The sequence below is a fragment of the Zosterops lateralis genome (genome assembly GCF_965231275.1).
Source record: "Zosterops lateralis genome assembly, chromosome: 19".
Lineage (NCBI taxonomy): Eukaryota > Metazoa > Chordata > Aves > Passeriformes > Zosteropidae > Zosterops > Zosterops lateralis.
Window position 1 is genome coordinate 6,657,121 of NC_139779.1, and position 14,966 is coordinate 6,672,086.

The window sequence follows — 14,966 nt, forward strand, 5'->3', positions numbered from 1 at the left end:
TCTCTCTCCCTAAAACTGGAAGGAGGCTTTAAGTGAGGGTTGAGCTCTGCTCCCAGGTAGCAAGTGATAGGACATGAGGAAACAGCCTCAAGGGAGGTTTAGGTTGGTTATCAGGGAAAATCTCTTCATGGAAAGGGTTGTCCAGCCCTGGCACAGCTGCCCAGGGCAGAGGTGGTGTCCCCATTCCTCCAGGGATTTCAAAGCCCTGTGGATGTGGGTTAGTGATGGCCCTGGCAGGGCTGGGTGATGATTGGACTGGGTGATCTTGGAGGGCTTTTCCAGTGGAAATCATTCTGTGATTTGTATTTCTCCAGTTTTCCAAGAAATAATGTAAAGGCCAACAGCACTTGCTGTAGACTTGACAGCTGCAGCAGGGGAGTGTGGGGGCTGAAAGCTGATCTGGCAAAAGGGAAAAGACAAAACAAAACAGCAGCTGGAGCAGGGGGTACATTTTCAACAGGATCAGTGACCTGGTCTGGCTCACACAGCCACTGCTGACAGCAGGACTCAGGGAGGGGAAGGAGCTGCCACTATTCCTCCTGGAATGGAGCTGCTCTTAGGCAAACTGCAGCTGGATTATAAATCCACAGCCTGGGAGATCTGAGATTGCAATCTCTGGTTGTAGGGGCAGAGGGGTTAATGGAGCTCACTGATACGCAAATGCCTGGCTGAGGTTTCCCTCTGTGAAACCATCACCCAGTGGCTTGTGGAATTTCCACTGTCATTGAACGGCCACAATCATCTCCTCCACCACCTCTCTCACTCAGAAGGGTTCTCTGCATGGCTCTTGGGTTTGTTAAAACTCAGTATTTCTGCCACTGGTGTCAGGAGTGTGTGCACTGTGAGGGATGGCCAGAGAGACATCTCACAGCCCAAATTAACATCTGCAGGAACAAATGGCAATTTCTTTGTGGTCCTGGACAGAAAGAACAGTCCGATCCAGCCCTTGCTAAAAATTAATATGCCAATAAAACATAGCAGAAAAGGAAGGGGAGGGGGAGAAAAAAAGTTTGGAGAAGTCCTCAAAACCTGCAGCCCTGGCCCTTTAATTTGGGCAAACCATTCACCTGCATGTCTGAGCAGTGGCCAACACAATGGATTTGGAAACAAAAAGCCAAGAATAACTACAGTGGGAAATGTAAGTTTAAATTATTAGAAGGTAAATATATGGCAAGCACTGCTCTACTGTGCACACAATCCTTACAGAGCATCCCTGAAGAGCTGTATTTTGCTCCAAATTTGCATATTTTCTTACTCTATGCAGTTATGGCTGCGAAGTGCATGTAAAAGAACTGTCACGAAATCCAAAAGAGAATTAAAGAAAAGAATAATCAAAGTCACACTTAGGATTTTATGGGGGACTCAGTTAAAATCCTACCTGATTCGCTCTTTCAAGGTCTGTCATGATCATCTCCATTTCATCAGCCCTGGGAGAACAAGAGAGGAGAAGTTTTGTTATCACACAGAGAACGGCTGCTGCACGAGCCTAGGCACACCAACACCACCAGTTGTCGATATTTATTTGTAAAAGGACACAGCAGGATTGAGCAGTTCATCTCCTGACTGGTGAGATCCTCTGGAGTTTTCTGGCCCAGTCTGCAAATCTCCAATTCCTTTGCCTGTTCCCCGTCTTGCAATGCAATAGGCAAACTGATATCTGAGCATGTTCATTGGACCTTTGAAGGTCTTACTCCCCAAAATTCCAGGTAGTGTCATTTTTCCAACATGTAAAGATGCTTCCCAAGTGATAATTATGGAGAACCAAAGACTGCAGTTCTTCAGTCACCTCCCCAAATACACAAAAGCAACCAGCTACTCCTCTGTTTCAGTGTGCCCAGAAGTTTGGTTCTTAATTTGGCTAAATATATATATATAGATATATATAGATATAGATATAGATATATGTATGTGTGTGTGTGTGTACACATACATACACATATATCTATCAAGAGGTCAAAGAGATCAACAAATTCAATTTTACATTATGTGGAAAGGAGGGGGTTTTTTTGACAAGAATTTATCAAACTCTAAATTTAGACTCCTAAGGCACTTTGCAAAACTGAATTGGAAAGTCAAAGGGTTGAAAACTATACAAATAGTCAAGGAAAAAAGAGATCCCTCAGATCCCTGTATAGGGAGCAGCTCCCAGACCTGACCCCTCAAGAACCATAATTTCTAATACTTCAGAAATGGAGCCAATCCTTCCAAACCTTAAGCAATCTTTTCTTATCTTCATGCTCAATCATAGGCAAATATTTCCCACTCAGGCTCTCACCTGGGAAAGGTACCAGGAAAATGGGCTGACAGCCCTAAAGAATGTTCTGTATCAATATAATAAGACATATTATTCTCCCCAGACATTTTGCCTGTCTTGTATGCCTGGAGCATATGGAAGCAATAAACACTGTCCTCATCTCTGAACAGCAGCTTTACCAGCAAGTCCTTTTGCAATCTGCCAACACCATAATGTCTGGTTTTTGTTTTTAATCTGTAGCAGATCATTATGAGTAAAAGCTGTGAAATACTGGAATCCCCTTCCTCTGCCCATGCAGAAAAGTCAGGGTTTATTTTTCTGCTGATTCCCATAGAAGATCCATTTCCCCTGTGCAGGTGTTTGTTAGGAAAGATGGTTAATTGAAGTACATCAGGGTTCTGGCACACTCCACACTGGATCATTACAGTGAATATTGACTTATTCCTCAATAGCATTTTAGGCTTTTGGGTGTACACTTAGGGAAATGCAGCAAAAGATCATAATAAGTAAATGTGCATGTATATAAATTAATGGAAAATTATTTTTAATTACAGCCTTTAATGTTGTTGAGGCAACATGAACTGCCTTCTGAAAAAGTCTTTTGGACAATAATGGAAAACAGATTAACATGTGTTTTCTTGTGCAGGAGAAGCTAATGTGCTCTTACACTGGGCAGAAATCCTGCACACCATGTTTGGAATTAATAAATAATGGTCATTACTTACTGAACTGAACAACCACTGCCTGGGCAAAAAAGGATTCAAGAGAGTAGCCACAAGGCCGACCTGGGCACATTAACATCAGCCTGCAATAACACTTTCCATCTCTTTAGCCTCTGCAGTGTGAAACATCTTTTGCTTTAGACTCCAAGCCCAAAAAACTTATTAACCCACTTATGGAAATGACATGTCCCAAAGCCCATGCAGGTGACCCCACTGTACATCAGTAACAGAGCTATGAAGGGAGAGAGCATCCCAACACACTGAAAAGATGCTTCCCAGCACTTCACAAATATTTTTAGCCAGGATAGTTTAAGGATCCTCTTTATATAAGCTTCTGCATTAGGGCTCAATTTATGTGTGAATGCCTCAGGTTATATGGAGCCAGTAAATGAAGTCTGGGTTATGTCACACAGCTCCCAGAGCAGAGCTGGGAATGTCCCATCCCAGCACGCCAGCTCCAGCTGAAGCCAATCCAGCTTCCTCTCCTCTGGAAAATAAAATCCCTGCATTTCCACCCAAACAGGGGGTGCCAGGTACCAGCCAAAGGTCTGGAACAACACAGCACCTGAGAGGAGTGGAATAATCAAAAGCAAAAACCCCTGGGATTGGGAAAGGAAGGGTGCCTGGCTTTGGGAGCAGGAGGTGGGGTTTCAGCTCAGCCAGGGAAACTTTTTTTCTGGCAGAAAGGAAAATGACTCTGATGGAGAAAAGATGAGTGGGAAAGGGTGGAAGTGAGAGGGAATCTGGACCCATCCAAGGACCTTCAGCCACCTTGAAAGGGGCAAGGTAAGGAGAGCCAAAGGTCAGGAAACTGGAGAAAACAGAGGAGCAAGGGAAGGAACAGAGGGATATCTGAGACCAAGGGGAGAGGGGACCAAGAGCAGTAAAGCAGAGGAGCACCCCGAGCCACAGGGAAGGTGGGTGGGTGGCTGCCAGGGAAACACAAGATGGTGATGGAAAAAACAAAGTGAAAAGACTCAACCCTGCATTTAAAATGGAGAGAAATATTAATACTGGTATTTGTGTCCCATTCTGGCCAGGGTCAGGATTTAAGAGCTCTATTACAGCACTGGGATACACAGCCAATTACAAAAAAAAAAGCAACTGAGGATATAGAATGCCATAAAAATGACATTTGTGCCCTTCAGCATGCGCAGATAATTCTGACTGAATCCAGTAAAGTGTCAAACTGTAGCCAAAGGCAAAATTGTCCCTTTGTCCTTGGATCCAGACACACCAGCTGACTGATCCTGAACTCCCCTTTCCCTCCTACGTTTTTTTCTCCCAATCCTTCCAGCACACCTAATAAAAGGATGCAACATCTCCAAAAAAATTCAAATAAACACCTCCAGCCTAGCAGTCTGCACACTGATGGAAGGTAATGCTGCAACCATAAACGTTATCTTTAAGTAAAGTAATGAATTAAATTACTCTGTATTCTTTCCTAGCACAAGTGTCAACAGCATTCAGGAGAATCTTCAAAAGGAATTCAGGCTTTTCATTTTAAAAGCTTGACTACCACATCAGTAGCTGGCACTCAGCAGCCTAAAATCACTTATTTGAGAAAGTCTCTAATAGCTGCATTCACTGTTTGCTCAGCACAAGTATTTATTATAAAATAAATTACAGTTCTCACACCTTTTGTGCACTCACAGAAACAACCTGCATTGATTTATTGTTTACAAAGGACTGTGTCAAATTCAGACCTGTCAGGCACGAGGCAGCTCTGCTTGGCTCACTGAATGAGTCCCACACAGGTCATTTTTGATGTATTCACCCTCCACTACATTTGCTCATTTTCAGTCCTTCCTATTTCAATTTTTCTCTTTATTTCAATGGAACAACTTGGCAGGCAAAGCAGCATCCAGCTCCAGGCTTGTCTCGCAGGTTTGCACTGAAAATCTGATGGGAATCTTGAAGGGAACTTGGAAGGGACCTTGGAAAATCACTTTGTTCCACCCCTGCCATGGGCAGGGACACCTTCCACTGTCCCAGGTTGCTCCAAGCCCCATCCAACCTCTCCTTGGACACTGCCAGGGATCCATGAGTAGCCACAGCTTCTCTGGGCACCCTCTTCCCACCCTCACAGGGAAGAATTTCTTCACCTAATCAACAAATTTGTAGTTACCCAGAATCTTCCTGTGACCAAAGTCATCCCACATGAACTAAACTGACTTTTAGGAGCCAGAGATCTCAGTATTTCACTTTTTACTTTCTTTATTCCTGAAGGAACACACACTTTAGCCCCTCATGAATATCTCAATTTCCCCATCACCCCAAGGCAAGGAGAAAAGTTCTTTCTTCAGATACAGAGAATGAGGGTAATTAATAACAAGAAGATATTTTGCTCAAATACATTGATATTTGTGGTGAGTTACACCAGATTTCCACATTGTGACCCAACATTTATCAGGTTTGGTCAAGGGTGATACCTTCTAAACATTAACACAGATCATGAGAAGGAGAGTGGGGAAAAGCTGTTTTCAGGAACAAATGTTATCTACCCAGTGTTTTTGCATTCCACAGATAATACAACCATTTATCTGATCTAGTTACTTGTAATCTCCGTGGTAGAGGAAAAGGAATCATGTAACCAAGACAGTTCAGGGTGTATTACAGCTTGTTCTAAGTTTCAACGTTTTCAGACTAAGGAACTGAGGAAATCAAATTTTAAGCCCAAGCACTTGGAGCTACAGAATCAGCATTGCCATGTAAAAAGAATCTGAACTGTTGGAACAGCATGACCATGAAATATTCTATTATTTCTTGTCTCAGTGCTGTGTTTGAAGTGAGAAACAAAATGCATTAAAAGCTATGGATTTTACAAGGTATAAGCTTTTACCAGTCACGAAACAGCCCTCAAAGCTAACATGCCATCTATAAAAAACAACTTAAGAAGTTAAAAAAAAAGAACCCAAACCACCTCACTTTTCAGTTCAACTGCTTAGGGAAAATAAAAAGTACCGAAAGGCTCGATTTTCATTTTAAGATCAAGAAAACAGATTAGGTTTGAACAGCACAACAAGTCAGCAAATTCAAGGGTTGGTAACAGGGAAGAAGCTCAGTTCTTCTTCTAAATAAAATTAAATCAGATGAAAACTCTGAACACCCCAAAGTTATTCACTTGCAAGCAAGAAGAATTTGGACTTTATGATTAAAATCCACTTGATCCAAGCCCTTCATTTAGCTACTAGCTTAAAGAGGCAGAAACAATTCCTTTTTTATTAACATGACAAGTGAATGGTTTGCCAAATCTTGTGGCTACAGCCCCCTAAAGATTCAAACTTACTCAACCTTGAAGGAAACTGCTGTTGGATTCTTTATACATGGAAGGACTGAAAAATACAGATGACACTTTGGAAATTGCAGGCAGTGGCATGGCCAAGAAACTTCCCTACCAGGGCAGATTAATACTTTGGTTTGGCAAAAAACAAACAACTTTTTTTTTTTCTTCCCCACACATTTGTTTTCTTTATAAACATGTAAAAGTTTACTAGTCAGAGCAAATGGTATATGGAGCCAGTGGGGCTTGTTAAAATGTTCTAATTACCCAAACATTTACACAGGCAATTTCAAACTAAAAGCAGACATTATCAACTAATGTGCATTTATGTTTAATTAAGGGAAAAAAAAAAAAAAAAAAAAAGGAGAAAAGTCCTCCTTGTAATGTATATCTGTGATCGGCACAGAGCAGATTTTGGCCAAATTAGGTAAACAACTCAGCCTCTTAAAATCACAGGCAGTGCAACCCAGCACAAGGCCAAAAATGTGAGGTTATTTGGGATATTTGGGAAGGGAAGAAAAGAAGAACGAGGGGCAAAACATTTAAAGGAAGGAAGGAGAAAAAAAAAAAAAGAAAAAAAAAAAAAGAGCGAAAGGCAGTGCACAGATTTTTTTTTTTTTCCCAGGTTTCAATGAAATTTTTATCAGGGAAGATTCCTGGGTCTAGGAAGCAATTTCGGATCACTAAACAATGGCAGAATTGCCTGCAGCCCAATGATCACGGCATTCACTCAGGGCACAAGAGCATTCCAGCATTTGAATATTCAATTTTATTTTTTTCTTTAAGCAAAGCAGAGGGATGACAAACTCCCCACCCAAATTGAAAGCACTTCCTAAGCTCTGCTGTGGATGCCCTCATCTAATCCCCGCTCCTCAGTGACCTGCCAAGGTGCCCAGGATTTTTTGCCTGATTTCTAGGAAAGAAAGAAACAAACAAACAAACACTTTCTAAGAAAGTTTCCAAAGGAAGATAATACAAAAAAGCCACTAATTTTATTTTTTGGCACTTTATGAGTATCACTGTACACACATTTACATGTTTTTTTTAGAATTCATAATTATTCCAATCCAATAAACATCCACAGAGGGTAAATTCACCTTTATTGCCAGTACAAGATGGAATATTGGGCAGAAAGGTTGTACAAAGAACTAAACAAAAAGTGATTTTAGCATAACATGTCAAAGGGGAAGATCTCACACACTTTTTACTGCTAAGTTCTTAAATCTACTTTTCAAATTGCAAGAGCTATAGGTTAATATTTCCTTTCAGAGCAACCCTCTAAGGATCTCCAGATCAGATAATCCTTTTTCCAGTGTCATATAAATCCAGGCCTCTTGTAAAAGAATTTCTCTGTTCAGGGATTCATAAATCCACCAAGTTTAGTAATGAACTGGGTGTTTCCTTTCCTAGGAACTCAATTGAAGAAAAAAAAAAATCCCCTCTTTGCTAAGCAGTGAAAGACTGGAGGTTTAAATTGAGATATCAAAGGCAGATTGGGTTCAGGTGCTCAGTGATTACACCCAATGTCATCTGCACTAATCTGGGAGTGGGGAAAGGTCCACTGGACACTGCCCAGACCCCTCTGCACTAAATCAAGTTCCTCCCTCAGTAGAAAGCAGAGAGACCCAAGGCTTTTCCCTTGTTGTTGTTGTTGTTGTTTTATTAGAATCCACCCCGGTTTCCTCTCGCTGCCCCCACGCACAGATCCAGGGAAATAAATCTCAGGGAAACATTTCCTCATTAAGCACATCAGGATTGAGCAGCCACACCAGCTGCAGGTATGAGCTTCAAATAAACCAGAGTGCTTGAAAGGTGCCAAGTGATCATCAAATATTGAAAAAGGTTAAAGAAACTGCTTATAAAGCCCAAGATACTGAGCAGCACCCTGACAAAACAAGAATCATCTCAATCATTAGAGAGAAAAGACCCTATAGAATAAAATCTCTTTCAATCCATATGAAAAGTGCTTTCCAAGAAAACCTGAACAGCATTTTGTTTTCTCTTCATGTTTTAAATCAGGATTTCAGAGATAAAACAATCATGTTTGCACAGAAATCGGTTTTATTCCAGTGATACACGAGGGAACAGTTTCTAAAGATCATCAGTGTTTTCTTAATCATTTCTGGAGAGAAATTGATATGACTGACACTAATTGATATGCTCAATAAAAGGCAAAGAGGAAAAATAAGGATTATATGTTACAGACAACGTCAACTCACAGCACCCCAGAGCTGCAATTCCCACAGTGTCACACACACACACAACCTTGGCACACTTGGCAAACCAGAGAACACTTAATGTAAGCAGCTGGAAGAAAGAAAAGATGTATTGGTTGGATTAAAAAAAAAAACCCAATATATAAACAGATGATCCATCATTTTTATTTGATGGCAATCCTATTTTCTTATGTGGCACATATTTGCACATGTTGCACTGTGGCCAGTATGAATTTTGGCTCCCCAGACTGTTTAATCCTTCATTTAAAAATCTCTTATTCAGCTCTCATTGTGTTTTTCTCTCCCTAGGAACAGATCTCTTGAATGACCATCTCTCTCTCCATGACCAGCAATCATGCTGCCCGTCACAAAGAGGAAAAGAAATGCAAGAAATCCTTTTTTTAAAATCAGATATTTTTTCTTTCAAGGTGTTTTTGCTTCACCCTGCAAAGCCCTGTGAGTTGCATTAAAATCAGAAATTAGGAGTGTCCAGATTTGGATCGTTCTGGGTTTCCTCCCATCTCAGAGCACAGGTCCCAATCCTTTGGGCCACAGTGGAGTTCAAAGAAAGTGCTGAAACTCAAGACAAGTTTTGCGCCTGAAATTTGCAGAAACAAATAATCCTGTCTAAAAATCTATTTCCACCAACTCCTGAGGGAGCTGGTGGGAAATCTGGTACCTCTGGAGCTGTGGGCTCCATTCTGCAGGTCCTGCAATTCCATTCTGTTGTGATCCTTCAACCTGCCTTTATGGGGAACAGCAAGGAAGAACATTCTGATCTCTGATTTTTCATGTATTTATGTCAGAATCTCAGCCATGCTGAGCCCCTGAGATTGAGGTGCTGCTGCAGCACAAGGCCCAGCAGATTTGCAGGATGGAGAACAAAACCTCCAGGTTGTGCTCAGCTTTAGACAAACATTCCCAGCACTGCCCTGGGAAGCAGGAGCCATTCCTGATGCAACAGAATTTCCTAACAACGTTGAGATGACATGGATGCAGCAAACTCCCAATTTCCTCGTGCCTTCTGCTACAAATTGAAAGAGCTCTCTGCAATTCCCCTCTCCTGACTTCAGCTGACTCAATAACACACCAGAATTTAAACACAGGCACCCTTCCCTCTCCCTTCCTTGCACTCAAAGCATATCAAACCCATGGAATTACTCCTGACTTGGCCTTGAGCAGCCAACATGATGTCAATTTTACATGTTTTATAAAGCAAGAGCATATAGAATGCAACTCAAATGCAGGTCATATCAAGCATGTGACCCACAGAGCAATCAAAGACTGCCTGAAACTGTCATTCAAGGTTCAATCAGCTCCTTGCAGGAAAAATGAAACATCTGTGGCCCAGAGAATTAAGTTATGTATTGCATAATTCATCTGGTGTCTGCCACAGCAGCCATTTTAATGCTCTAGTGATAAACAAGTTTGATTATTTGTGTTTTGTTTCCTGTCGCCTCCATGGTATTTCTGTTTTTCCACCCACACCACAATGCAGAATGGAGATAACAAATATACAAACCAGTGTTAGAGTCAGCTGATAAGATGTGGGATATCAGCAGCCTTATTAATCACATCAAGGCAGCAGCACTGTTTTAAACCTTATGCTCTCTGAAACTCTCCTCATTTAGCATCTTTTGGGCTCACTCTGTAGTTAGATTTGCTGATGAAATCATTGTTTCCTGAGAACCCAAACATTTGGATTGAGCTTTAGAGGTTTTTCTATTAGGAAAGCTGCTCTCCTCCTGCACAAAGCAAGTTCCTCACTGGTTCCCAGCTTTTCCATCCCCTCAGTTTTTCTGACAAAGCAGGACGAATGTGCATCTCACACCAGACACTGGATTCTTTTCCATTCCCTTATTCTACTGGTGGGTTTGTGGTCCACACCGGCAGAAATTCTAGTTCACCCTTTACAAGTCATTTTGGGACGTGATTGTTTTATTATTGGTAACTTAGTTAAAGTTAACTTAAACTAAGTTTAAGTAAATCCTGTAAATCCTGACACTTCCCTGATTTCCAGAACACATTCCTGCAGGGCAGGAATCACTTGGAGGCTCTGGGTCCATTCCTTGCTCTCTGGGTGTTTATTCCCCTTGCCAGGAGTTGAGCATTTGAGCAGTCTGCTCACAGAACTTCAGCTGGCAGTTAATTTGTTCCCCAATTAAACATCATCTGAGGAAGATTTAATAGACTTTAACAGATTTGGGTGATAGCAATTTGCTCCAAAAAGCAGCTTTGAACTGGATGCTGTAAGAAACCCAGTTCAAGGCTGGGTTTTAACTGGAAAAAAAGAAAGAAAGAAACCTAAGGAGCACCTCTGAAGTGGTGGAGTCAGGTGGGTTCTGCCCCATTTCTGTGACTGTGGGATTGCTGCTGTGAGGAAATCCTCCCTGCACAGAGCAGGGCCATGGCTCAGCCTGCTCTGCTGGGAGCACTTTCACCTGCCAGCCAGAGCTGCTTCCTGAGGTGCTGCTGGAGGTGAGTCAGGGATAAAAAACATCCTCCCCAGGGCCCAAACAAAGCCCCGCTTCCCTCTGATTGTTCCCATGGAGTTGTTTAGACAGCACCTACTGTAACACTATCAGCTGGGCCATCTGGGCCTTTTTAGCTGCCCCCATTGCTGCTTCCTCCTGTGACACCTCCAGGTCCCTCCCTCAATGTATCCTCTTCACCTCCCACCCACAAATTGCAGGAAAATACAGATTAAAGACCCTCTCCAGCCATGGAGACATGGCTGATGAACCTACAGCCTTCAAATGGGTTCTCTGCCTGCCTTTCCTCCCGTCCCCAGCTCCACCAGAGCTCCCCATGCCGAGGATCTCTAATGCTGTTAATTACTGCCCAAGTCAATCATTCCAAGTTAATTTAGGAGGGGAAGTGCTGAGCTGCAAGAGGCTGGCAGTACCACAGAGCTCCTGGAGGCTCCTGTACCTTGGGAAACTGGGATAAAGGCTGTGGTCCTGCAGGGCTGTGGATGCACAAACAGCTTGCTCTGCTTCCAGGGCACAGCAGCAGAACCCGCCAGGTTTTCAGGACTTGCCTTTTTTAAAAGTTTTTATTTTACTTGAAAAAAAAAGTATAAGAAAGTATAAAATAAAAGCTTCCTAAAAGAGCAAATCTTATTAATTCTGCTTGTACAACTCACATAAGCTCTTTTACAATTGTTTCTTCAACTAATTAAATAAAGTTAATTTTTATATATTTCATAATAATTTAAATAGTTATATATTAAAATAAATCAATTACTATTATATCTATAAAAATAAATAATACAAATAATAATATACAAACCAAAATAATTTTATAATTTAATTTTAATATTTATATATTAAAATAAATTCATTACTATTAAATGTAGACATAAATAATATAAATAATAATGTATAAACCAAAACTATAATATATAAACCAAAATTATTTTATATATATTTATACATTTAATAATGATAATAAAAAATAATAGGAGTATTCTACTCTACTACTGTCATACTATACTACTACTCTACTACTATTATAGTAGTATTCTATTCTACTACTACTAATAATAGGAGTAGTTTGATATTTGGAAAATAAAAACCTTGCAATGATTTACCTATTTTTACTCATGGAGTTAAAATAGATGGTTTAGCCAAAATTAGAAACCTTAATTGCAGGCATCTTAAGTGTCATTCTCTTCTATAGGAATGGCAATATTTTAGATTAAAGAATCAGCAGGAAGAATTGTCTGTGCTTTGATTAAAGTTCCTTAAAAATACACACAAATATTTAAATTGACTTAATAATATCACTGCAGTTACAATGTGTAAAATAAGGATAAATATCTTGTCAAGGATAGGGGAGGGATTGCTGGCTTTTTCTTTTTTTTTTTTTTTTAATTAGAATCACCACATCACAGTTGAAAAATCTCTTTAGTTTTTGAGCAGTTACAACCCCCAAATGAACAATCTTCCCTCATACTAGACCATTGCCAAAATCACAGATTTCTCTCTGTTTGTTTTCTTTAGAGCAAAAACAACCTCAAAAAATTGGAGACCGTTCAGAATTTTCACTGTATCAACATTCATATTCCAGATTAATCTTTAGGAGCTTCTTTCCAGAGACACTCAGCATCTCCTCCTTAACCACAGAGAGAGCAGAGGAGCTCAGTAATTTGGAAAAATTAGGTATCAATTGATTTCTGCCCTCATTCCTCTTATTTATTCTGTGTCTTAGTCCATCACTGTAAGAACCTATAAAAGCTTTATTCTAATTCCCCCCAGTTTATCCTCAGAGCAACAGCTTGAAGCCAGTTTGACACGAGAGAGCACAGCCAGAATTCTGTGTACAGGTGTCACTGCACAGGCACAGAGCAAAGGGAAATTACTGGTTCCCAGCAGAGCAGTGACAGAGCCCTGTGAGAACAGCAATCCCCCAGGGACTGAACAGGGAGCAGGGGAAATACCTCACCCTAAAGAAGGGAAAGCCAGACCTGTTCCAGTCACAGCCCAAATGCTCAAGTTCATTAATTATCTGCCTTTACCCAGTCTGACCTGGTAATTGGTGCTGTGGAGGGTGAGACAACATCCTGCATGGCATTCTGAAGGATTTATTGCCAACAAACACAATGAATGTGTCCACCAGGCCAATAATCTCCAATTTACTATTTCTTACCAAGCACATTAACCAACAGGCACTCCCATACAACAATATCCTGCTTTCATTGTCAAACCACCTGTAGCATCTGGACAACACAAAGGCATTATTTAGTGATGGAATATGCATTAAAATGCAACCTTCTTCTGCCTTTCTTAGTGTAAAGGACATGCACGTTGTGCAAAAGAAAAGCTGAACACTGACTCTGCAGTAACACAGCGTTCAGGTGGGAGATGTATTTGGAGAATACTTTAGATGCTCTTGGCTTAGAAATGAACACAGGTGATGTGCCCATTCTCTGTTAGCTTCTCAAGCAAGTTATTTCCTTCTGGCTATTGAAAATAGCATTACATGGTCTTTGATAAAGGCAACTGATGTCCTTCTATTCAATAAAGGGAATGAAAATTGCAGAAGGCACAATAGAGATGTGCTTATTCTATATTTTGAGTAGGTTTTACTTTTCCTGGGAGCTATGCTGAAGATTAACAACCAGGATGATTGCTGTCTTTATAATAATGTATTCAATTACCAATATGGTTTTCTCTCTTCCCAATTTGTTCCAGCTTTGCTCTGAATGGAGACACCACTCCTGTCAAATGGCAATCATGTCAGCACTTTGCAGCTTCACTTTAGAGCCATCAACAGCATCAATCTTGCTGACCCAGGTGACAAAGCAGCAAAAAAAAAAAAAAAAAAAAAAAAAAAAAAGAAACAAAAAACCAGGCAGAAAGAAACAAAGGAGGGAATGTGAGACCACAGAATAAGGAAAACAAACCAGGGCAAGGAGAACAAGCAGGTGTTGTCCAAACCTGCACGAGCACCAGTTCATTGTCACTTCATGTGGGCAGGGCCCTGAAACACAGAGCAGCTTCCTGGGCTTCAGACAAAGGAGTTGTCTCCCTCTCTCTCCTCTCCCTTCACTGCCTGGGACACCCCAAAAGCAGGCTCAGCCCCCAGAGTCCCCCAGGAGCTGGCCAAGGAGCTGGATGACAATTTGGCATTGAGCACTTGCTGTACTGGAGCTTCCCTCGAGCCTCCTGTGCCAGCCAAGGATCTGGAAGGTTTTATTTTTACATCTCTGCTGAATATGTAACTATGCTCATTTTTTTCCAACTTTAGCATCCACTTGGATTGGATTATGAGGGATGCTCACTAATATGACTGACAGATTGCCTGTCTACACAGAATCCAAACCAGACAGCAAAATTACTTTAAATAGTCCTCCACGGCAAACCCCAACAACACCAGGTACTACTGCAAGCCCTTGGAGGACAGCAAAGCAGGATTTTCTAATTTAACCTTTTAAAATGTTATTTGCAGAAACACTTTTCAAATTCTTTATTTCTCTTTCAACAGTTGTTGAGACTTTAAAATGCTGCTGAAATAAAACAGCTTCAGGCTTGACTAACGCTGTACTCCGTGGTAAGGAACTATTTGATTATTCTGTTTTGACAGTTAATAGAACAGGTTTAGTTATTTCTACAGAAGGGGAGTTTGAACTGGAAATATTAGTTTTGTGTTGCTAATGACAATTCCTCGACATTTCTGCTGGAGCAGAATCCTCAAGTGGATGAAAAACATCCTTCCTACATGAACAAGCAGCTGTAGGAGAGAAGGGAAGTAAGGAAATGCCAACCAACCTTTTGGATTTGCCTGGCTTTTGCTGCAGGGCTAATTCTGTAACCAACAGCTCTCAGAGCCACAAAACCAGCATCTGCTTAATGAGTAATTTCACCCTGCTTAGACCCTCAGTGTCAAACACTGTCCCTGCTGTTCCTGGACATGGGGAGGTGTAAAGGTGACCCTGTGACCCTGCCTGGTGTCCCACCTGCATCTCCTCTGCTCCAACACCCAAATTC

At 41.1% G+C, this 14,966-nt stretch overlaps 1 protein-coding gene across 5 annotated transcripts in view; it reads right to left on the reverse strand.

The window, feature by feature from the left end:
• CUX1 (cut like homeobox 1) overlaps positions 1–14,966 on the reverse strand; it is a 271,503-nt gene that overhangs the window by 99,708 nt on the left and 156,829 nt on the right. For all 5 annotated transcript variants that reach the window (XM_083875168.1, XM_083875167.1, XM_083875166.1 and 2 more), the window contains exon 9: positions 1,379–1,427. In XM_083875168.1, coding sequence (XP_083731294.1) covers positions 1,379–1,427 — 49 coding nt within the window. The remainder of the gene's footprint in view (positions 1–1,378; positions 1,428–14,966) is intronic.